At 31.9% G+C, this 26,384-nt stretch overlaps 1 protein-coding gene across 2 annotated transcripts in view; it reads right to left on the bottom strand.

The window, feature by feature from the left end:
• The window catches only part of LOC143081583 (uncharacterized), a 53,488-nt gene that overhangs the window by 23,658 nt on the left and 3,446 nt on the right, over window positions 1–26,384 (bottom strand). Inside the window, exons 2-9 of one of the 2 annotated variants that reach the window (XM_076257380.1) lie at window positions 18,339–19,534; window positions 17,852–17,929; window positions 16,511–16,605; window positions 11,810–11,887; window positions 11,238–11,258; window positions 4,800–4,857; window positions 3,810–3,877; window positions 171–246 (exon numbers count right to left, since the gene is read on the bottom strand). In XM_076257380.1, coding sequence (XP_076113495.1) covers window positions 171–246; window positions 3,810–3,877; window positions 4,800–4,857; window positions 11,238–11,258; window positions 11,810–11,887; window positions 16,511–16,605; window positions 17,852–17,929; window positions 18,339–19,534 — 1,670 coding nt within the window. The remainder of the gene's footprint in view (window positions 1–170; window positions 247–3,809; window positions 3,878–4,799; window positions 4,858–11,237; window positions 11,259–11,809; window positions 11,888–16,510; window positions 16,606–17,851; window positions 17,930–18,338; window positions 19,535–26,384) is intronic. The other variant, XM_076257386.1, reaches the window with a different exon arrangement.

Consider the following 26,384-nt stretch of genomic DNA (forward strand, 5'->3'; position numbering starts at 1 on the left):
TGTGTACAGTTGTTTCATTGGCAATCAAACCACATGTAGTACATCTTCTATTTTAAATTAACAAATGGTTGCAAATACCAAGAAATATAATGCCAATCTACTATTTGAGAAGGAGAGGCAGACATAAATAGAAAATTTTAAAAGTCCAACAATTTATAAATCCTACTCACCATTAGAGGAGAAACCAACATACTTGCTACTAGTATTACAGAACTATTCTCTATCAATCCTAATCCTGCAATTATACTGAAAAATACAAAAAAAATATTTACAGATACATTTTTATGATTCAACTGAAAAAAAGTAATAGGTTATTTACAAATTGAAGCTTTTTGGCAAGAGAGTAACTTGGGTGACTCTCAAGCTTCATTCTGTGTTAAACAGCTAATACTCAACAAAATCTATCTAAGGAAAACAGATTATTATAAAAAAGAAGATGTGGTATGATTGCCAATGAGACAACTATCCACAATAGACCAAAATGAAACAGACAACTATAGGTCACTGCATGGCCTTCAACAATGAGCAAAGCCCATACAGCATAGTCAGCTATAAAAGGCCCTGATAAGACAATGTAAAACAATTCAAACGAGAAAACTAACGGCCTTATTTATGTAAGTATTAGTACTAACTTGGTAAACAGAAATAAATTTGCCACAAAGGTTTTCTGAATTGTAATTGTATGGCTATGTCATTATTCTATGTTGACGTGCTTAATAATACTGGACTGAAGACTTATTTCTTATACTCATTTCTAAGTTAAGAACTCAATTGCAAAATATGTATATGAAAACATTCATTTGTATAAACTTATGTATATAAACTTACACTGGCAACTATTAGCTTAGCCAGTAAAGGGATATTTTATTCTTCAAATCAAAAATTGAAGGCTTCAAATCCTCAAACAGAATATTATTATCTCCATTCAAATACAACTTAAAGAGACACTGTACATGTAAAATCATACATTTCAAAAATAAGTCACCCAACATCTGCTTTTGCAAGCAAATTTTTAAAATAAAGACCATCAATCATGGAATTGATGACCTGAAAAATCATGTTGTCTGATTGAAATGAATCGCCGTTTTTGCATTTGCGTCGATCTACATTTCAATTGCGCCAATTTTTGTTTTCCTTTGTGCCAATTTTTTTACACGCAAATCACAGGTGAATGTTATTTTTCAATTATCATAATAGACCTTTTCCGTTGTACAAATGCTATGAATTGTCAATCAATTGGGATAGCCATTTAACAATGTTACTTATTGCGAACCAAATGAAAGTTTACCACAGAGTCGTCTGCTCTTGACCAAGGTATTTAAACTTTTGTAAGTTTACCTGTCCCATTGATTCAATACAATTATAGCTTTTGTTTTCTATGTAGTTTATTCACTTGGACCTTTAAATTTCTTCTAGGAGAAATCTATCACTCATTGATTAATTTGCCTGACCAAAAAATATCTTCTTTGTTGACTGAAATACATGTATAAACTCACATAAACTGCATCTGATACAGTATTTATTCAATATCAATAATATATTTTCAATCTGTTCAATATAAGCACTGATTTAATTATAAAAAGTTTATTTCTGATTTTTTTTTAACTACTACATGCATTTATGTTTCAAAGAATTTGCATGTTTTTTGTGGTTGTTCAGTTATAAAGAATACATTTATGAAGACCTTTATTTAAACATTATAATTTCAAGCTTTTACTTATGAACAGACTAAAAAAAAGCAAATTTTAATAGGTAAAATGTTGAAATTTGATCAGAAATCAACTTTTAACTTTTAAATCAGTGTTTATATCAAACAAATTGAAAATGTGTTATTGATTGAATAAATACAACATCACATGCAGTTTCATAATTACTTATTTGTACATGTATTTCACCATTGACAGTTCAATTTTTTGTTCAGGTAAATTAATCAGTGAGTGATAGATTTCTCTTGCAAGAAATTTAAAGGTCCCATTGAATAAACTAAACAGAGAACAATAGCTGTTGTATTTGTTAGATGGGACAATAGAACTTACAAAAGTTTAAATGGACAGGTAACTTGCAGCTGAATCTGTGGAAAACTATGATAGGGTTCGTAATAAAATGTCTTTATACTCTGTGTTCTGCCCAACAGACTGGACTTTCCTCAAGCAGTTCCAAGTCAGATTCAAACGTCAACAATATATTCTACATTGTGGAAAAGCATCCCTAATTGCGTCATGCATTGTTTTTTCATAACACTGTTTGTTTTTCGCTGGTAAGAGGTTTGTAGTTTCCATTTTTACATTTGTTTAAAGTATTACTAGATTTATTTCACTTGACTGGGCGGTGTTTAAGAAGTTTGCTTATTTAAAACTAGTCCATATATGGACAGGAGTTTTGGGACTCATCAATGAAGTGTCCAGTTATTTTTCCCATATCATACACTCAGTTCTTTTGTATATGCGTTTGATGACACTGATAGGTGATTAGAATTCAATACTGATTATAATGGCAATCATCCTTATCACACACACATCTTCAAATAGACTGTCCTTATGCAAATTAAAACATAAGCTCCGCCCGATCAGTTGAAATAACATTGGTAATAAATAACTGATAAAAGTATTTAGAACAGCACTTAAAAGTACCATCTATAAATATTGCAAACATATCATTGCAAAGACATTCAAGATTGAGGTGTGTAGAAAAAATAAGTAAACCTTTCTCGCGATCATTTCCACTGACATTCGGATATGTATGGCCAGTATTTACTTAAGGAATGACTGTAATATTTTTTCTGTCTATGAAGAAATAACATAAAAAATGTGGTGCACACTGAATAACGTGCGTAGCAGGTTATTTAACAGTGTGCACCACATTTTTTATGTTATTTCGAATAGACAGAAAAAATATTACAGTCATTTCTTATAATTTAATTCTAAATTCCATTTCAAACCGTAGAAAACCATGAAAAAGCGTTGATGACCTTACGGTCACATGACTAAATTGTGTCTATGGGCTCATAACAAAAATACGTCAGACAATCAGAAGACGCGTTACATCCAAAATTAAATTATTCACCTATGTTAAACTGTAAATGCAATCAGGAGCAAATATAAAGTCAACACAAATGAAAAAATAAAATCAGCGCAAATGAAAAAATGAAATCGGCGCAAATGAAAGAATGAAAATTAAAAAAAATCGACTCAAATGTCATACACCCAAATGATTATTACAAAAAATGTTGCATTAGAAATTGTTATATCATAAAAAAGAATTTAAATATAACTAGTACTGTAACCATGGAACATCCCACTGGGATATTTTACTGACAGGATCATTGAACCTGTTTAGATATCAACCAAATACCAATGAATACTGTGGAATCATTATTATTCATTGGATACCAATTTTCATGGTTTTCATGGGTACAGGGAAACCACGAATTTAAATGTTCAACGAAATTACAAATGGTCTATCAGGTTGTACACAGACTTTGGCAAAACCATGAAATTACATATCTATTAAAAGGCAAGTTTTCCTCAATCCTCGAAAAATAAATAAGTCCATAGTACATAATTATCCGCCTGTTTATTAAACCACATGTTAACTTTGAACCGCTGGATCACTTTGATCAACCGATTACCATGGTTTTCTTATTTTATAAATAGGGTGCAAACATTAACCCGCCATTCTGCCTCTGATGAAGGTCCCTTTTGGACCAAAACCGGCCAGGCAATGAAACATCACTAGGCACTATTAATTATGTGTATTGGCATATACTATATTTTTAAGCATAAAAAAGAATCTATTTTGTTTGGCCTTACCTGGCTGTAATTATAAGCATTAGATAGTCAAATTTAAATTCTGCATTACTCTGCACAGAACTGACCACCTGAAAGAATACATTTAATCTTATTTAGTTTATGACATGCCGAGTACCTGTCAAAAAAGGTTAAAATTTCTGCAACTTATTTTCCACAAAAACATATTTATTAAGTACTGTAACAGTTCTGTAGTTGAAGAGTTACTGTCGTTAATTAGCAATTTGATTGTCCCAAATTTGGCTCTACTAGCAACACATAGAGAAGCTGATAAAACAGCAATTTGAGGCAGTCAAATACCAATTGACGGGTAGCTACTCCTGTTATACCTATTCTAATGCTTAACAAAGAGAAATTGAACATTAGATAGATACAAGAAGATGTGTTATGAGTGCCAATGAGACAACTCTCCATTCAGGTCACAATTTGTAAAATTAGAGCTTGTCATTATGCAAATGAATCAATTTAAGATAAAACAAGAATGTGTCCACAGTACATGGATGCCCCACTCCCACTATCCTTTTCTATGTTCAGTGGAATGTGCAATTGGGGTCAAAACTCTAATTTGGCATATGATAGGGAACATATTTACTAAGTTTCAAGTTGATTGGACTTCAACTTCATCAAAAACTATCTTGACCAAAAACTTTAACCTGAAGCAGGACAGACAGACGAACAGACGGACGCACAGACCAGAAAACATAATGCCCCTCTTCTATTGTAGGTGGGGCATAATAAAAATTTGTGAAACTTCATGAATGATTTTGTTGAGTTTATAAACATCATAGCAAAACATGACTTCTTACAAAAAAATTTCAAACTAATGTTTTTTTTTGTACAATTCAAATTTGGATAATATCTCATTGTAATTATTTTTTTTAAGATTTGTGTTTTTTCATTATACTGTATTAATTGAAAATTTAATTTGTAACTTGGTTTTATTAGAAACATTTTCCTTGATACTGTTCCTTAGAATTGTTAGAACTAGGGTACCTGTGACACTAAGAGTCTTGCTTTTATGGATTTCCTAAATTCTCCCTCATATATTGATCTGTAAAATAAAATGTAATCCATTGATAATGCTAATTATTGACTAATTCATAAAATATTAAACAACATTCTTTACTATACAAAGGTGTTCACTTATAAATATCAACAGTTCATTTTCAAGTAAAATAATACTTATGCTGAAAAAATAATTATCAAACTTATTATAATATTTGTATTTTATACATTTTAGCATTATATTTAGCTGAAAAACAAGTTTTCCTTGTCATATATAACTTTTAAATACCAGCAAGATAAAATAAACAGCATGTGTACAGCAGTTATTCCCCTTTGAATTTACCGTTTCTTTTGTTTAGTATATTTAACACATTTTTGGAAACTAAATTTAAATCAATTTTGTACCCTTCTGTCATGAAAGAAAGCAGATTCTTTTCTATTTATTTTCTATAAAGGGTTTTATTTTATATGTAATATGCTGAATTTTTCAACTATGGCAAACAACACTACCCAAATTTAGAAGTATAAGTTTTGCTAAATTCTGTAAACGATCTTAAGGGGTAGACCTTGGTTCAGGGAGATAACTCTTTAAATCAGTTATGCGCTTGTAACAGTCAAGTTTTGTCAATGAATTTTAAGCATTTACCTGAAACAGATTCGAAACAATCTTTGTATCCTAGAAGCTTAGAACATATTTATGAAAATGGCTGACTCAAACGTACTGATGAATTTAAAGTTATTTCCCTTAACCTAGGTCTACCTCCTTAACATCATAACCTCCAGTTTTTTACTGAGATCTAAGTCAAAAAATTTCAGAAAGCTGTTTTCTGCAAATAATGAATAGCATAATAGGAATGAAAAAATGATATTCAACAAATCTAATAAATTCAATCCTCACAGCAATTATGGGCAAAATATCAGATTCTGAATATGTAATAACCACATTATAGCCTTAGCTATATTAATTTCCTAAGCAAATAACCAGTTATCAAGCATTGTGTTTAAATGTCACAGTAACTTAAAAAGTTGCCAATTTTAATAATGACTTGTTGCATTAAATATTGACTTTTTTGTAACATACATACAAGAAAATGTGTGTTTCTATTCTTGGACCAACCGAACATGTATTTGTTTCTTCAATTCCCATTTTACTAGCATTCAAAAGTTGGTCATATTGACAATGATTGAGAAATTAATAGATTGTAATGAAAATACATTAATACGTGATCAATGATAGCTTGTCACTTGTAATACCTGTCCTATTGTAATAAAAAATTGAAGCCATGAATGATACCTGGGTTAATATTATACATTTATAGTCTTTGTATGAGGTCGATACGAGGTTATATCGACCTAAGAGAAGCATATTGACTGAGGACGCAGTCTGAGGTCGATATGCTTCTCTAGGTCGATATAACATCGTATTGACCTCAACCAAAGGCTACAATTGTTATATTATTAATCAACAACTATTGCATGAAAAATGTAAATTTGGAGATTTCTAGAATGTATTTTTAGTAACATGCTGTATGGCCTGTGCAATATGCTGTTTTTTACCTATGAAAAACTAAACACAATAGTATTGTCGTGCAAACCGAGTAAATACAAATGTTCATGTGATCAAGTTTTAACGAATCACAAATCCTTAAAAATATTCGATTAATGATATAAGGTATTAACACCACATGATATAGATGTTAATAATGAATGTAATATGAAAGTAAACATTTTAGTTACATATTATGCTGGTATCTGCTTAATTAAATAAAGACGGAAGTATGATATTGGTACAAGCCATATTTGATCCCCGAGATAGCTTAGAAATATAATCAAAGCACAATTAATGCTGTTAGACAGTCACTCAGACTTGATCAAAATTTTGCTCATACAGTTGATGGCTAAAAGAGTATTTGCATACTTGAATATTGCATTCAATATTTCATATATATATGACCATCCTTTTCATAAAAAACATATTTCAGCGCCATGTTCCAAATTACATTTACTTGAAAAGCAATTAAAATTCTAATTTTATAACAAAATCAGGCATGTGCTAAAAAGCATTATGACAGGCAAAAGTTTAAAGAGAAAAGTGACATAAAAAATGTTAGTGCTAAGAATAGCAGTGTTTTAACCGTGAGTGGTGAGTATCTAAAATTTAAATTAAAATACATAGAAGAGATAACAATTTTGTCTTTATAACTACAAATTTCACATCAATTAGAATAGATATGGCCAAATAACTTCAGGGGCAATTCCTTTTAGTTCCATTAGCAATATGAATATATATTGTTAAATAAATATTTAGTTTAGTACAATACCTTTGTCAATCTTTTACTGTAAATTAGGAAATTATAGTGGATATTTGTTAATGTAAATCTTTAGAAGGTAGACCTACTAATGTATTTAAGGGACACAACTCTTGTAAATCACTGGTGTGTTTGTTTCATATGATCATTTTTGAAAACACAATCCAAGCATCTAAAGGACACAGATTATTTATTCTGTTTAATTTGAATTCTTAAAAAGCATTGACTATACTTACTAACAAACATATAATTGATTTACAGAGTTACTTCCCTTAACCAATGTCTAGGTGTAACACCACTAATTCGGGCCCGGCAAGAAAGCACGTACCAGAAAGTAGTACATATTTAACACAAAATAGTTCCTACGCATGAGTGTAACTTTCAAAATATGAAGAATATTTAGGTATTTTTGGTATCAAATGAAAGCTGAAGGACTGGTGATCATTGTAGAACACTTTTGGACTTTTAATTTTGAATATTAAAAACACTGCACCAAATTTTAAAAAGAGGGTACATTTTGTCTGTTTGTCAGATTTGATGTACCTGTTTTGGTACATCCGAAGTTCCGGGAAGCAGTTCTTTCTTATATGCCATTAAAGGTATGTTGATTTTTTTCAGTACAAGACACCATAAAGTGTTGCTTTGAAATGCAATGATTGCCACTTTATTTGAACTTAAAACAAAAGAGGTGTGCCTGCTTGAAACGGAGGAATTTAACATAGAAAGCAATGGGACCATGAATTAGTGGTGTACTTCCTCTACCCCTTTAACAAAATCAAGATATTTTTCATTGAAATATAATGCAGTATGAATCATGTCTCATTTTTGACTTTAGGGAAAAGGGTATATTAATTTCTGAATTTACAGTAAATGTAACTTTTTACCTATCAATAATGTCACTAAGTTGTGACAAAAGTGTGTCCATAAATCAATGAACATTGCCTGAAATATTTCAACAGTTTATCCTATATTGCTATTTTCTCACTGTACACAATGCTGTATGGATGTGTATAAAGCCTTAACCATGCATTTGATGTAGTGAATATTTCTATCCTATTCATACAAGACTTAAAAGTGAATGTTGATTCAACAAAAACTTACCTGTTTCAAACAATCAGTTTAAGTTAAATTATCTATAAAATCCCAGAAGACTACGGTAATTAAATTAAAATGTGTTCTATACTCAGATTGATCAGCTAAGACAAGCACAGTCAAACCTGTACATAAAGCTTAACAATACCAGAGAAATTGACTTTATATCAGGGTTGACCTTTGAAATGAGGTTCAAAATGCAAAGATATTACTGTAGAGAGAAAAGAAAAGGATGACTGATAAGAAAGGTGAATGCTAAATAGAAGTGAGCTTTCATTCAGGTTTGACTGTACTAAAGTTAGGTCAGACAGATTTCACTGTACATAAGGTGCTTACTGGTTCAATGAACATGAGGAACAATAATCCAGTATAAATCAAAAAAGATTTTTTTTGCCGGCTGATTAAATATTATCTATATAGATCTAAACAGTCCAAACTAAAATAATAAGTGTCCATTTTTTTCTATTAAAAAATTCATTTACTTTTATAGACAAGCAGTTAACTGATTTTGATCATTGAACCACTGTTCTTCCCTAACTCTGTGTTTAAAACATTAAAAAAATAACCAGTACATTTTGGTTATACATTGTTATATGACCACACCACCAATCTAATATATTTTTTTTCTACTGAAAATGTCATTTTCAAAATTTTGTCCTAAAAAAAATCTTTTTTAATTTCTGAAAACAATTTCAAACTTAGGTTTGAATTTTTCTCTATAAAGTAAAATCAAATTTTAAATTAAAATAGATTTAACTTTGAGTTGAGAAATCCAAAAATTGAGTATTTTTGTCCAAACTGAATAAAAGGGAGACAAATTAGTAGCTTATTTTCCCAACTAACATTGCATTTTAGTTCAAACAATGTATTTTTTTTTTCTATAGTATGATGATTTCAATGTTTTTTCTATTAATGTCACAGTGATATTGTTTGCCTTAAATTAGTGGAGAATAAAGGCTTTTTCCCCTGGAGAAGAATCCCAATTTAAAAAAAAAATGGCTTAAAATTATTCCCAAAAAGACAATTTTTTTCCCAATCAGTGCAGCAGTCTCAGTAGTAATTGTGCATGAATTCAAACTGAAAAACACTCATTTATACATTTTTCATGCCTAAAATGAATATATATGCAGATTTGAGGGTCTATTTATGTATCATCACTTACGAAAAGGGGTCTTATTTCAAAGCAGGATGGACTCTTGAAAGGGGGTCTGTAAATTGGAGTTTCATTCAAATTCATGGTTTATTCTAAATTTCCCAATTTGATGAAAATTAAGAATATTTTCCCAATAAAAAAGGGCAGAGGTAGTTTTGAAAACAGCCAACAATATCACTGTGTCAACTTCAAAAACTTTATTTGACCCATAACATACTTGTAACAAGAGGAGTACAATATTCACATAATGATATACAAACGATACGAAAAAGGAGGCATAAAGAAAATACAATAACTAATATATATTTCTATCTACTACATGTACTAATATTTTTCCTACACAAACATGCTACTTCCCATAAAACTTACCTAAGATCATTCCTTTAAATAAAATCAGGAAAAATGCAAACAATAGATACATGAAACTAGCTCACTGCACAAAAGCTTTAATTCAACCAAAGCTTAAAGCTTTAACTCACCAAGCTAAAAAGCTACCTTTGGAAAAGTCTAATGATGTTTCGAACTTCATGTATCATAATTTTCACCATGTTCACAAAAAAATGAAGATTGAAAACTATTTTTAATCCCAAAAAACGTTAAATTAAGGGGAGATAATGATTTTTTTTATCAAAATATTAAATGAAGTTTTTCTGTCCCCACTAAATTTTTTTAAACTTTGCTCAGTCCAGAAAACATGCATGTTATATGGCAATACCATCGTCATAGTGACAACATGAAAATGTCATTCCCACATCCTTATTCATGATATAACACCATGCTAAACATTAAATGTTGTACACTAGGAATAACTGTTATCAATTTTCATTGTAATAATTATAATTATCATGATAATTCTTGCATTACTTTTTTATTGTTTTTTTATTAATTTTGCAAAAATATCGTGCTAACACTACGTGGTTTGTCATCACTCATGCCACCATAATGTTAACTGTTCATTTATACCTTTTTAAGTAAAATTGGACACTCTGATTTATCCTGCCACCAAAAATTTACTGTTCATTTATACCAATGTAAGTAAAAGTTTACACTTTATTGTTTATACTGATAAAAGTAAAAATAAACACTGTGATTTATCCTACCACCAAAAGGTTTAACAATTCATTTTCACAGAGTAAAAGTTAACACTCTGAGATTTATCCTCCCACCAAAATGTTTACTGCTCATATATACCAATCTAAGTAAAAGTTAACACTTTATTGCAACTGATCATAGTAACTATTAACACTGTGATTTATCCTGCCGCCAAAATGTAAACTGTTCATTGTTATGGATCTGAGTTAAAGTTAAAATTCTGTGATATATCATGCTACCAAAATGTTAACTGTTCATTGTGACATAGTAAAAGCCAACACTGTGATTTATCATGCCACCAAAATATCAATCTAATTAAAAACCGATCTCTCATCGCTCCTGTTTTCTGATATGTCGCGTGGGAGATCTACCGAAACCTGCTTTGAGGTCACATGTGAGTGAACTAGAAGTTATGAATTTAATTTAATATGCAAAAGAGTTGATGTCCTATTTATAAGCCAATCAAAAAAGTTTATGAATTATTTTGACTGACAATTTTGTCGTAAATAAAATGAGTTACATCCCTTTACCTTACGATAAACTTTCAAGATCGTGGAAGACTCAATTTCATTGGCCGAAAAAGACACACCTACGAGGTCACTCACATGTGACCTCTAAGCAGGTTTTGTTAGATCTCCCACGCGACATATCAGAAAACGGGAGCGATGAGAGATCGGTTAGATCGCCAAAATATTAAACATAGACACAAGTTTAAGAAAACAATTCAACACATTAACACAAAACTGGAACACATTGAAATTCTAAAGAACAATAATTTACCTTTTAACACCTAGTATATTTCTGTTAAGCAAGACATTTCAAAAAGTTATTTCTGTTAAGCAGTTTTATTACATGTAAGTAGAAATGCATAAATATCACCAGTTAATTCATAACTTAACTTAAAAAAAAGAATTAAAAAAATTATAATTTGTTATTTCCCTTTAATCCCTGCATTGTTTATTGTAAATCTTCAACAAGTAGCGGCAATGAGTGTCAATGAGTGACCGTTTGATGAAATAGATAAATTTCAATATGACGTAATATATGTATGAGTTATTTCCCTTTGTCATTAATTTTTTACGGTAGAAATGATTGATTTTTGCTATATTTAATAACTGAATTAGTCAGCTATAAAAGGCCCCAAAATCACAAATGTAAAGAAATAAGAAGTCTAACTGCCTGATTTATGAATAAAATAATGATTGAAAAAAACAAATATGATATAGAGCAACACTCACAATTATATTGCATTTATATTTAAAAGAGCAAGTCAAATTTTCTAAATCTAAAATATGCTTTGAATATTTTTTTTATAATTTTCAAATGACCATACTTAAGTACTTTGTACATACCCTTCGCTGTCACGATCACTCTCATCACTGTTGTCTGCTACTGTTGCTGCACCTTTAAATATGCTCGATGGATAAATTCTGAAGAAGAAAATGATGAATACATTATTGTTTGTTGGATGTATACCCATTTTCATGGATAAAGTGAGATTTACATGTGAATCACAAATTTAAATGTTCAATGAATAATTTAGCTGACTAATATTAAGAAGTTGGTCAAGTTTATTAGATACAAATGCATATAACAGATCAACATAGCTTAACTCTCAAATCAATATAAAATAGTTCAATTGTAATTGAAAGAAAATTTTTATATTCTAACTTTTTTTTAAATTCACGCTAATTTTAAAACTGTTAATCTTTTGTATTTAGCATGTCGATCTGTAATACATTAATTAATTTATCATATTAGGATAAACCGGTTTAATAAAAGTATAGTTCCTTTTTTCCCGGAATCAATCCTAATTGTTTCCGAATTTAGTCACTTTTCATAATACGTTATTTTGTGACATCATTCATGCATTGTTAACCAAGTGAAAAGGCTGCCAGTATAGTTAGCTTAAATTAATCGTTGAACAACATGAAGCCACCAAAAAGACAAAGAAAACTAAAGGGGACAATCACCAAATAAAAAGAAGAAAATACAAGGGGCAGCATGTAAACAAACAAAGACGACATCATACCAAAATAGGAGAGAGGATCTATCAGACCATACATCAGAGCCAACAAAACGGCAAATAATGACCCTACCAGAACAATCGGGAAGCATGGACAAGGAGACGGTACCAATTCAGTCCGATCTAGGCAGTATTTTTGTGGCCAGTGGCAGTGACAAACCTGAGATGGCTGGCATTGACCAAAACCCAGTACCAAGACAACATATTGCTTCTGAGATGGCTGGCATTGACCAAAACCCAGTACCAAGACAACATATGGCTTCTGAGATGGCTGGCATTGACCAAAACCCAGTACCAAGACAACATATAGCTACTACCCATATGTTTAATAATACAACAGGTTTAAGTGATTATAACAGGGGTTATTCACAGGGTCTTAATTTAGACATCGTACGCGAAAGTGTAACACAAGTGTACACATCAAGTGTTTTTGGCCCTGTGGCTGTAGGTGCCCTGTTAAAATTTAGGAGAAAATTCGGGATGGAGATTATCTTGATTTAATACATGTTTTACTTAAATCTGCAAAAGATTTAGCCACAGACTCCCATTTAAATGGCGTTCTTTCAGTAATAGGGGGGCTATTAACTATAACTCCCCAAAAACAGAGCACCATCACAAGTATGCACGTATGGACATCTGTTTTCATCATCTTTATGGATATAATGCTAGAAAAATGGCCTAATAAAGGACAAGAATTCCTGAAATACATGTACACAGTTCGACTAGCTTCATCTAGAGGGGATGGCTCAGATTGTGCCATATATGATGAACAATACCGCCTTCGTAAGGCAAGATGTCCTCAATCGTCCTTGGCAGAGCTTGACATGGAGCTGTGGGTATTGTACGTGTCTACTCCTCAGAGATCTGTTCACTAATCATTCTGTTGGGGATAAAAAGGGATCACAGTACATTGTATGTCCAAAATAATTAATCTGAACAGGTACAAAGATTCTCAGAACCATGCAAGGGTTACAACTTAGGCAGGTGTTCTTATGGGGCAGCATGTAAATTTGAACATGAATGTTTAAGGTACTCTGGAAACCACCCTATTGGGGTATGCAAATACAGGTAAGGTTTACCAGTTATACTCTTGTTGGGATGTTCTCCTCTTTGTAAATGAAGCAAACAAATGTTAAAACGACAAACGTCCATTTTGAGTTATATCCCATGTTAGAAATTTAGACTTCCACTTCGAAATGTATTCTCTTTTTAGTCTTAATAAATTATAGTATATCCTAGTGGATGTCTAATACCTGATTCTTTTTAACATATTCCAAATTCCTGATTCCTAATGCGTTAAATGAAACAGTATCAGTATAAAGCTTGAAAGTTTGAAACCTCCGGGTAGGGAAATTGGCACAGAGCATTGATCAGTGATAACCAGTATAAAACAAAAATCGAGCACTGAGCATCAGTGATTGCAAGTATAAAACAATTCTGGCCACTGAGCATCAGTGATTGCAAGTATAAACAATTCTGGCCACTGAGCATCAGTGATTGCAAGTATAAAACAATTCTGGCCACTGAGCATCAGTGATTGCAAGTATAAACAAATATGTATAAAATGATTTATATGATATGAAAATAAAGTATGTTAACAATTTGCAAGATGCACCTGAAAGGTTTCCGACACCCGGATGACCACTGTTTGTTCCGCTTCTAGAATATTAAAACTTCTAGAATATTAAAAGCTGTTATAAACTGATAGTGATTAGCAAGTGAACTCGGTAAGGTTGGTGCCAATAAGTTTCCGGGGGAATTGTTTGGCAGTGAGTGGGTATGCCCCACTCATTTGCGGGATATGGCAAGTTGAAAATGGAACATGTCCCCACATTGTACGCTAGCTTAAATTTTGGGTTCTCTTCTGTGTTCCCACAGAGTTTGGCTTGGGACTTCTTTGAATGTACCAAAGAGACCCGTTCCTGAATTGGTCCCAGTTCGGAGCTCAGGTGTTCTCTTTGAATCTGAATAAGCTGCAAATATAAACCAGAGTTCTTGGGGGAATATTTGCTACGTATCGGGGCTCATTTTCCATACGATCTCTCTATTTTAAAGCAATTAACGTAGAGGATTGTAGCTTTCATTGCCTGCCAGTGAAGCACAGGCTTGCCAAAAATAATGGTTAGGCTGTTTATACATTCATTTTGCCTTATCATGTCAGCACAAAAAATTCATACTGTGGCCATATCATTCCAAATTCTTTGTTTATTATATTTATCTTTGAATATAAAAGGAGAAACAATTATATTATTATTCGAGAAAGGGGTTGATCGCACTTGACACATATATTAAACGAAAGCAAGAAATTTGGTTGATCGCACATGAGACATATACTAAACGAAAGCAAGAAATTGGTTGATTACACATGAGGCATATATATTAAATGAAAACAGTTTCGTATCTTTGATTAATTGAATTATGATCACTGAAATTGAAGATATCGGAAGTAAATATAATGTGGGAGGACAATTGTTTTGAATAATAAGCAACTTTACAAAAAAATACAAATGCAAAGGAACATGTATGAACTTCAAACATGTAAATGTAAAAAATTATTCCCTAACTTGTGTTACCTTGGGCGAGAGTACCAAAATAGGATTCAGATATACAATTAAACAAATATTTAATTTCAATTGTTCATTTGTTCATTTTATCCATCTAATTGTAATAATAACAATTTGTAAAACTATTTATAAAGATTGTGATAAATGTTTACCCATATGATCCAATAACATGTATGTACGTCAGCTTGTACTGGATGATACGCATATGGTCGGACCGTACAAGTATATGTATACGGTCCGGACCGTAGGTGTACGGTCCAAATTCTCATATGGTCTGGAACATATAGACTATAGTTATTAACTTCTATGTCCTTTGCTCTTTGATAGCCAGTTGTAAGATTAACATTCATACCTTCTTAAGTTAAAATAAGACTGCAACCCAATTAAATAATTTAACCAAAGTAGTCATCAAAAGCCTATATTCAAAACCAGTTTGTCAAACCATTTTCAACAGATAAGCAACAAAATAGATTTTTTAGCCATTTCCAATATTTACTAGTTCTTATAACTTTGGTTGACTAAGAAAAAAGTGAACTGTTTACCAATGCTCCATATATAACTATAACACTTACTCTACAGAAGTACTTTCTATTTCTCCTGAAGACTTACCCTACAGAAGTACTTTCTATTTCTCCTGAAGACTTACCCTACAGAAGTACTTTCTATTTCTCCTGAGGACTTACTCTACAGAAGTACTTCCATTTCTCCTGAAGACTTACCCTACAGAAGTACTTTCCATTTCTCCTGAAGACTTACCCTACCGAAGTACTTTCTATTTCTCCTGAAGACCTACCCTACAGAAGTACTTTCTATTTCTCCTGAAGACTTACCCTACAGAAGTACTTTCTATTTCTCCTGAAGACTTACTCTACAGAAGTACTTCCATTTCTCCTGAAGACTTACCCTACAGAATTAGTACTTTCTATTTCTCCTGAAGACTTACCCTACAGAAGTACTTTCTATTTCTCCTGAAGACTTACCCTATAGAAGTACTCTCTATTTCTCCTGAAGACTTACCCTACAGAATAAGTACTTTCTATTTCTCCTGAAGACTTACCCTACAGAAGTACTTTCTATATCTCCTGAAGACTTACTCTACAGAAGTATTTCCATTTCTCCTGACACTTACCCTACAGAATTAGTACTTTCTATTTCTCCTGAAGACTTACCCTACAGAAGTACTTTCTATTTCTCCTGAAGACTTATCCTACAGAAGTACTTTCTATTTCTCCTGAAGACTTAACCTACAGAAGTACTTTCTATTTCTCCTGAAGACTTACCCTGCAGAAGTACTTCCATTTCTCCTGAAGACTTACCCTACAGAAGTACTTTCTATTTCTCCTGAAGACTTATCCTACAGAAGTACTTCCATTTCTCCTGAAGACTTACCTTACAGAAGTACTTTCTATTTCTCCTGAAGACTTACCCTACAGAAGTACTTTCTATTTCTCCTGAAGACTTACCCTACAGAAGTATTATCCATTTTCCCAATACCTTGATCTACCAATTTATTTAGTATCATTTCACACTTTTCTCCTCCTTCATCTATAAATAGAATCTACAAGGAAGTATAAATAAATAATTTCAATTAAACTTTAGTCAAATAAGTTTAGAAAATACTTTCTCAAATGTCGTAAACACACACTTAAGATTTGATTCACACACACCTAATAATGAATATAAACATGATAAATGATATCTAAATAATATTGCTAATGAAAAGCATCCAAAATTCCTACAAAAATCACTGACGTCATCAAATCGTTTACTTGAATTTGATTGATTGTTAAGATTTTACACCACTTTCAGCATGCTTGGCTGAAATGAGAAATGGGATCTGCAGCATCTAAAAGCTAAGTCTTTTATTTATAGCAAAACAATTACCACATAGACCACACTTTTTCTCTTTAGCAATAGACTTATAATTATGATAATTAATGTATTGCTTCATGAATCTTACTGTGGATTCGTTTATTTTCATGCGTTTCAATTTTCATAGATTGAGGAAAAGTTGCATTTTTGTAGATATTTCATATCCTGGTTTTGACAAAGTCTACATACAAGCTTATAGAATTTTTGTAATTCCTTAAACATTTACATTTGTAAATTAATATTTTTCAGAAAAGTTTTGAAAAATGGTTTTATTATGTTCATGAAACCTGCAAAACTCAATGTCTCGCAAAATTTATTTATGAAGGTATATTTTTCTTTGCATATATATATTTCTCTAATTCTATGGAAATTTATCCCTTCCCAAACCCATTGTATAAAAAAAATTAATCAACATGTGGTTGCCGGTGATCTCAAAAGATCATTGGATGATTTTAAGGGTCATAACCTTTTTACCTAGCTGGATGAATCAAAGTATGCTAACAGGTGTTAATGAAATAAACAACTTTGTGGAATGTGAAAGGCACTTGAAGGGGATTTTTGTTAAACAAAAAAAGAAAATTTATTTTTTAATCATTAATTAAAGAAACAGATTCTTACATAGTTACTCGTGGATTATTGGATTTATCCAATCTCGATAGTTAAATTATAAATTTTAAAGTTCTTGCCCAGGCTTGGTCTTTAAAATTGATAAATTAACTATCTCGATTTGATAAATCTGATAATCCACTGGTATCAATGTAAAAATCTATATACATGTATATCAATTGTGCAGATCAAATTGACTTAAGCCAAAATTTCTTAGTAAAATCAAAACTAAATCTTTTTTTTTTTGTATCATATGCCCATAAGTTTTTGTGAACAAATTTTCCGCTTCTTGCTGTAGATAAACCTTTGGTTTGAAGAACATTTACCTGATAGAATTTTCCAGTAGCTGTTTTCGACACGACATAATTCTCAATTCCAAAATCATCTAATATAGCTTCTGTATCCTAAAAAGATAGATAAAAAATGTTTGAATACAATATCCCTAAAAACATGAACAACAAGCATACTTTCCTTGAAATAATTCTTTTAAGACTTAATTTGATCAACAAACACAAATACCGATAATTACAGAAAATGGACATAGTTGGTATCACTAAGGTCAGTACATGTACTATCTTTTTAAATTTTTGACACAAGATTCAGTTACCTTAACAAATATATTCCTTGTTCAAAAAGGCAACAAAAAGGCATGACTAGAATTAATTATTATTGGAAACCTAAGTCTTATACAAAAAGGGACTGTTGACATTTTTTGTCGGAATGAAACTTGATTGACTATTCATGCCACATCTTCTTTTTTATATTTGGTGCAAGTTTCATTTCAACAAAACATAAATATTTAAGATATTATACCTCTAGAATAGTTGTTGGTTCAATAAATGGATGAAGATCTTCTTCATTAGGAGCTGATACTTGTGACAAAAACTGAACCTTTTTATGTAAGTTTTCAATATTTCCAAGACTTATTGATGATCCTTTATTTGGAAGACTAGCAATGGAATTCTCTCCTTGTAGACTGGCTGATGATTTACTTTCTGTTAAACCAAGCAGGGGTAAAGATTTAATCTCTGGTAAACTGATTGCATTTTTTTTGTCTGTTGATTTATAAAAATCTGCGGTTGGAATTGGTTCTTTTCCTTTGCTTTCAGTCTCCGGTTTTGGAGCTTCAACTGCTGTAACGTCAAATGATTTTTTGGGAGATTCTTTTGGTTCCTCTGATTTTTCACTCTCTTCCAATAAAGGTTTTATTTCCGATTTTTTACTCTCTTCCAATAAAGGTATTAAATTTTCTTTTTCACTCTCGTCCAATAAAGGTATTATTTCCTTTTTTTCATCAACTGCCTCAACTTCAAAATTTTTTGGCTCAGAATCTTTTCTATCTACAACCACTTTTTCTGATGTTTCAGAACTTTCCGCCAATAATCGAGATTTTTCATCAGCATCAACATTACTACCTTCTTCTGAAGATGCAACATCATTTTTTGGAATTACCATGTCTTTAAGCACATGATACAATCCTTTTGCTTGTTCAAACAAGAATGGAGACTGTGTATCTAGGTCAACAAGTTTCTTTTCTTCTTTTTCGTTAAGGACCTCATCTGTTTCAATGGGATTATTTTCTTCTTTTTTGTTAGGGTCCTCATCTGTGTCAATAGGTTTATTTTCTTCTTTTTTGAATGGGACTTCTTCTGCTGTCTCTGTATCTTTTACGTGATCATCTTCACCGAAATCCCATTCATCCAATGTTGTTGCTGATGATTGCTGCACAACCCCTTTTTCGATCTTATCTGTTTCATTTTTATCATCAGGAGTTTTATTTGAATCCTTTGTTTCATCGTTATCTGTGGTAATTTTATTCTCTTTTTTATCAGAAATTTCTTTTTCTTTATCTTCAGTCTCTTCCTTCTCAATTGGTTCTCCATCCTTCTTTAGATCATCAGTTTCCGCATCATCCCTCTTTAGATCGCCATTTTGTACTACATCTTTCTTTAGATCGTTAGTTTGCACTTCATCCTTCTTTTGATCATCAGTTTGTATTTCTTTCTTATCTGTAATAAATAGTATATAATAGTCATGAATTTGATGGATGGATCAAGAATGGATGAATAACTGTTTAACTTTCAGGTGTAATACCACCATTGATTTAATTTCCCCCTATTAGTCTTTGTTAAATTTGCACTTTTCAAAAAAATGTGAAGAATTTATCATTATTTCAAATAAAGAAATACTTTCCATTCATGAGTTAACCTTCATCCTGTCCATTGCCATTTTATAAAGAAAATTTAGATATTAATAATTTTTTAAAGTCTTCTTTGATATTGATGATAAAGAAACTTGGACAGGAGCTTTCTATGATCAACAAGTAGCTATACCACGTCCACTTGTATTTTTGTCCATCTGATGAGTTAAGGCTTTTTTCAACTGATTTTTATAGTTCGTTCTTATGTTGTACTGTTATACCACTGTCCCAGGTTAGAGGGAGGATTGGGATCCCGCTAACATGTTTAACCCCGCTACATTATTTATGTATGTGCCTGTCCCAAGTCAGGAGCCTGTAATTCAGTGGTTATCGTTTGTTTATGTGTTACATATTTGTTTTTCGTTCATTTTTTTACATAAATAAGGCTGTTAGTTTTCTCGTTTGAATTGTTTTACATTTAGTGTGGTGACTGAAGGCAGATTTTTTGGAATTTAATCTCCCCACCGAACACACACCTACATAATATATCATTGGAAAGAGGAAATCGTGTACTATGATAATATGCCTGTCGTCAGGACTTGATATGGTCACATTTTTTTTAAATTGAGGTCAAAGGTCATATGTAAAAATCTTTGAAAGTTTGGGAGGGTTTCAATTTTGACATTTTTTTCTATTTCTAAACTCTACCTATATACAAATGATACTGTTTTGGCTTTAGTAATGTTTGTTTTTATACATAAATCTTAATCATTGAGATTTTTTTATCAAAAAAAATCCTAAAACGACGTTTTATAAACAAAACGTCAAAAATCAAGTTTTCAACCTATAACATGTATAAGATGTTTAGAGCACCTTAACCTTATGAAAGATATCAATTTCAGGTAAAAATCAAGTGTCATGCAGGACAATACTTTAAAATTATTTTTTAAACTATCATAGTGGGTGAGTCATCAAACCAAAGCCATAGAACACTACAGTCAAATATGACCTCAAATTGAATTTGCGGATACTTCAGTTTTTTTTATAGACTACTCGTTGCTTTTGGTTTTTTTTTTCACAATTATTACTGCTACCATAGTATTATCTTTTGTTGTGTATTTAACTCTGGTTAATATCTATTACATTATAGGTTTTGTAACTATATCCCCTTTTATCCCTTGCAACGTACCCCAAACTTCAAAAGTATTCCATATAAAAAAGAAGATGTGATATGATTGCAAATGAGACAACTCTCTAAATGAGACCAAATGAGACATAAAACAATTATAGGTCCCGTACGGGCTTCAACAATGAGTAAAATTCATACTGCATAGTCTTCAATTCCCGAAATGAATAATGTAAAACAAACAAAAAATTTAACGACCTGATTAATGTACAAAATAAATAAGAAAGAAACAAATATAGTATATAGAAACAAACGACAAACACTGCATTACCGTCTCGTGACTTGAAACAGACAAATACAGATATTGGCGGGGTTTAAATTTTTTAAGGGCACGCCAACACTCCCCTAACTTCGGGATTGGAACTGTGTGTACCAGTGCAACAAGCTTTATACCAAATCAACCGTTATCTCCATCATCTTCATTTTCATCAACCGTCACAAAACATGTTTTAATATTTCTACACAGTTCACTCATGGCCACAGGTCTGCACATGAAAGGTTCTGCTCAAAGCAAACACGTGATTTTGAGTTTTTCTTTACAGTCAGTACAGACAAGGTATTGTAGGAAGTCAGAAGACATTTGTTCCAAAAAAAAAATACCAGCTTCAAATCATCCCTATCAATTCATCCAAGATTTTAAAAGAGATCTAAAAGGGGGTTTAGCATGTTTAGGAAGGTGTGATGACATCCATATGCTTGTCTGCAAAGATGCTGGGGAAACATTATACGAGACGTACACACTATCTTGAATTCGCTCATTTCATGGCTGGCAACGTTAACACATTAGATAGCGTCGCACTTTACTTTAAGTAGCATAAAATCTATTGGCATTCAATGTTTCAACAAGGTGTTTTGAACCAAACTCATGGTACATTTGTAAAGCCAATCCTAAATGAAAAGGAGTAAAACAAAAACGATTGTCTCAACAATTGCTTAGCATTTCCACAATTTCTCTGATGCCATTTCCTGAGAATAGTCTTGGCTGTATGCATTTTCATTGAGTAAACATAGAATGAATTGCAATAAATACGAAGGCATTGGCTGAATTAAGAAGGAAGAGACAATTCATCCGAAGTTGGGTAGTCTTCTTTAGAGTTTCGATGTCTTTTCTAAATAAACTTGCAGCGGAATGAAATATCTGTCTGTTATTTGTGTCTATTACAGTTGACATTGAGATTTTGAGGTCAGTTTTCAATTGACTGAAAGCTTTTATGGCATCTTAATCAATAGTTATTTTGCTACTAAATATTATGTTATATTTGCCTTGAACTTGTTGAAGTTGTTTGACAACTGAATTTCTATAGATATAAATTAGTTTAGACTGCATTTTACATGTAGAATATTTTAAATTAGAATCAGCCGGAAGAAATTTATTTATTTATCGAGTAACGGTGTCATGAGGAATGACCATTAAATCATTGTCAATAGCCAAAATAAAATTACTAAAAGCAGTATCGTGTTTTGAGATATCTGTTTCCACGGGTTTGAATTTTTTTTTTACGTTTTTAGCAAATAATTTGTAATGCAACCAAAATGACAGAGTGATTGAAGTTTAAAAGATGGACGGGAAACTATTTCAACTTTAACTTTATCTGACACGGATAAAACATTTTTAATACGCTCATCGGATTCAAACTTGAGTAATTTTTTATCTTTCCAAAATGTTTTGTTGCAACAAAATATACAAACGCTCCAGTTTAACGACTGCATTCTAGAACGTTTACAAATACCCGAAACTGAGGGACAACAGTCAGGTAATTGTATGTCGTCATTAAATATTAGACTAGAAGCTTCCTCGCTCTAAAAGAGGGAAGAAATATGTTTACTTGTGTAAGTTTTGTAGCATAAACGATGATAAACTGCCTGCACGGAGTTCTTCAAATTAACAGCTATTGCATGAAACAGCTTGATGTTCACCTCATCCAATCTTCAATGCAATGCAGATACAAAAATTGACTTCCCTAAACTGGTAAATTGACTCAAAATGTCAATCGAGGTTTTTTTTTGCATTTTATGCGCTCAGGGGTGTGGAAATGCTATGCCCGACTCGCCCGACTCGTACATTTTAACACCAGGACAAGTAATTATTTTTATCTTGGTTGCCCGTGGACAAGTAAAATAATATACAAGACAAAGTTCAAATTCAGCAAAAATATAGGATTAATTTCAAAACGTATAAAGATGTTTAATTTATGTAAAAGAAACCAATAATCAGCGAGTAAAAACATATATTTAAAAGTATAAAATAGGCCCAAGACCACAATTAATGACCCTTCTTTTCGTTGTTCACGAATATAGTTCCCTTTAGTTATAGTGTATTTCTTCTTTATTTTTTTTCTTTCCCTTTCTCATTCATTTCTTAGCTTTTCTGGGGTGGAAATGAAAGAAGAGAGCTGAAATAAACTTTTGGATGTTTTATTTTAACTGATTTCAATAAGGAAAGAGTGATTAGGCCAGGTGCAAAAAGGTTATATTTACACTTTTCGGAACATCTCTTGACTTGCCTATAGGGGTAGGGATGTGTATTGGCCAAATTTGTATGATGTAAAGATGCAATTTTTCTGAAAATTGCATATATCTTTGGACTTGTACTGTACATTACACACACAAAAAATTAGACAAAAACAACAATTGAAATTTTTTAAATGCGACAAAACGTTATAAAGAAATGATAGAGAAATTAATTGTGGTCTCGGGCCTAAGAGGTGCATTTCAGCAAATTTTGAAATTATACTTTGACAACTTCTCTGAATGATCTATTGGTATTTATTTGTCAAACTATATGAGAAGAAATGATTTCCACTTTTATTTGATAGAAATTTGTAAAAAAAGTCACTTTTCAGCTGATATGCCCAAAAAGTAGCTTTTTCACTTTTTTCAATAATTTTGCAAAAGCAGCATCCTTATTTTTTCTCTGACATTTTTTTTCTGATATCTATTTGTGTTTGTGGTATTTATTTCATGTGTTTTACTCATTTGTGAACTCTGAACACAAAGAAAAGTGGATAAAAGCATAACAAGAGTACAAAATGGACTGTTTTAATAGTCTAGGTCTAGCGGTCCGTACGAAGCAAGTGAAATATGAAGTTCTATGCACTTAAAAATTGTATTTCTTTAAACAGACTGCACTGAATCTATATCAAAAGCACTTATTACTGGTTGTTTAGACTTGTCTGTTTCACAGAATACCTTTATTTTCTTCTGTTGGATGGCTGGTGGTTGAAATATTGGCATTTCAAGACTGAAATTTCAAGCAGGTTTTAAACAGAAAATTGAAAAAACTTTGCATCAGACCATACTGTCTACATATATAGTTGAAAGCAACAGTCTTGTTACATCCAGGCTTCATATTTGATCATATCTCAGCAAGGATTTGGGCAAAAAGAAGCATATTTACATCTCCAATATCATTTATATGCAATTAAATATGGAAATATAGAGAACAGCCTAAATTGACAACTTGTTGTTTTAAGCTTGACATTGCTTAAGACCATGTAAAACTCATGTGTTATGCTATTTGAAACTTATATTTACATGAAAAGAACATTTATGATATGTTAAATGTTTTGTTTTAACTTAAAAACTTCAGAAAATTGTTGTAAGTGGAAAATATTACATTTCATATAAGGCCTCGCCTCATTTGAAAACCTCTATTTTTTGGCATAGGCACATATAAAATTAACTTTTGTCAATTTTTTATAAGTCTCATACATTAAGTATGCTATCATTTACTTTGAATAGATAATATCTTATACATTGAGACATAAAAAAAGTGCAATTTGGTGTTTTGGGGGGATTTTTGAAGCCAAAATTTGAAAGTTGAAATTTTTCTATTTCAACGTCACAATTTAGCAACCAAAGTTGAGATATAAAAAATTCCACATTTTCCATAATATATATCACATGGCTTTGAAACTTTGTAAACTGACTCATAATACACTAAGCTTAAATCATGCCAAGTTTTATTGGAATTGGTCAAGTTTTTGGCCCCTAATAGGCCCAAGACCACAATTAATGACCCTTCTTTTCGTTGTTCACGAATATAGTTCCCTTTAGTTATAGTGTATTTCTTCTTTATTTTTTTTCTTTCCCTTTCTCATTCATTTCTTAGCTTTTCTGGGGTGGAAATGAAAGAAGAGAGCTGAAATAAACTTTTGGATGTTTTATTTTAACTGATTTCAATAAGGAAAGAGTGATTAGGCCAGGTGCAAAAAGGTTATATTTACACTTTTCGGAACATCTCTTGACTTGCCTATAGGGGTAGGGATGTGTATTGGCCAAATTTGTATGATGTAAAGATGCAATTTTTCTGAAAATTGCATATATCTTTGGACTTGTACTGTACATTACACACACAAAAAATTAGACAAAAACAACAATTGAAATTTTTTAAATGCGACAAAACGTTATAAAGAAATGATAGAGAAATTAATTGTGGTCTCGGGCCATAAACATCAACGTTCATGACGATAAATATTACATAACTCCGGAAATAGATCGATTACCAAAATGAGTAAAAATAAGTATGCAAACCCGAGTCGCGTAATATTGAGTTCGTGGTCTAGTGGTTAAGACCGATGGCTACAGTGCTGAAGGTCCCGAGTTCGATTCTCACTCGGGGTGCTAAAAATATCAGTACATCAGAAGGGTAATTTTCACCCTCTCACACACATCTTTGGTACCCAGACCGGAGTTTAAACCAGAATGGGTACTTTGGGGGCCTCGGTTGTTCAAAGTTGTCCCCTACTTTGACCTGGAGATCAATCTTCTGATATCTCTCTGGTTTGTCTGTTTCCACCGAGTGGCCCGGTGGTTCTCTCCGAGTACTTCGGCTTCCTCCACCATAATAACAGACTTCCCGGTGTCCTACACGCTCCCTTGGGCGGTGTTGGGTGGGGATTGTTCTGGTGGTGTGATAATATTGTAAAGGACACATCTCCATTAATCCTTAGGGAGTGTACATGGATCCGCTGTACCCTTGCAGTCAATCAAGGGGTGCGTCTAAATTGGCGGAATCTCGAGTACATACATACATACATTGGCTTTGTCCATTGACCCGGGATCGTCGATTATGTTTTATCAACTATTCACCGGAAGTGTCATTTCTTAAGAGTTTGAATCGAGATTCAGATTGATGAATACTTTTAAAATAAAACATCGGGCAAGCAAGACAATAAGAATGACGAGTCTAGTCGAAAGCATGAAACGCAAACGGAGATGGTCAAGGTGTATATGAAAAAAATACGGAAGCGAGAATATCAGACATCGTGAATATCAGATTACCCCTTGGAAAGAAATTCAGATAATAAGTTTTGTTTTTGTCTTATTTATAGATCAAAGGCAACCTTATGTGTTGTCTAAGTGGTAAATAGAAGTGTTCAACTACCAAGAAAAAACCAAGTGTGTCAGTTGATAGAAATAATTAGTTAATCTATTATTTAGTTTCCATTTCACTCACTATCCTCTAAATTTAGTATATGTAGTGTACCTACTGGCTACAATTTTTATTAAAAAACAATGCTGCAAACTTGTC

The sequence above is a fragment of the Mytilus galloprovincialis genome, chromosome 1 (genome assembly GCF_965363235.1).
Source record: "Mytilus galloprovincialis chromosome 1, xbMytGall1.hap1.1, whole genome shotgun sequence".
Classification (NCBI taxonomy): domain Eukaryota; kingdom Metazoa; phylum Mollusca; class Bivalvia; order Mytilida; family Mytilidae; genus Mytilus; species Mytilus galloprovincialis.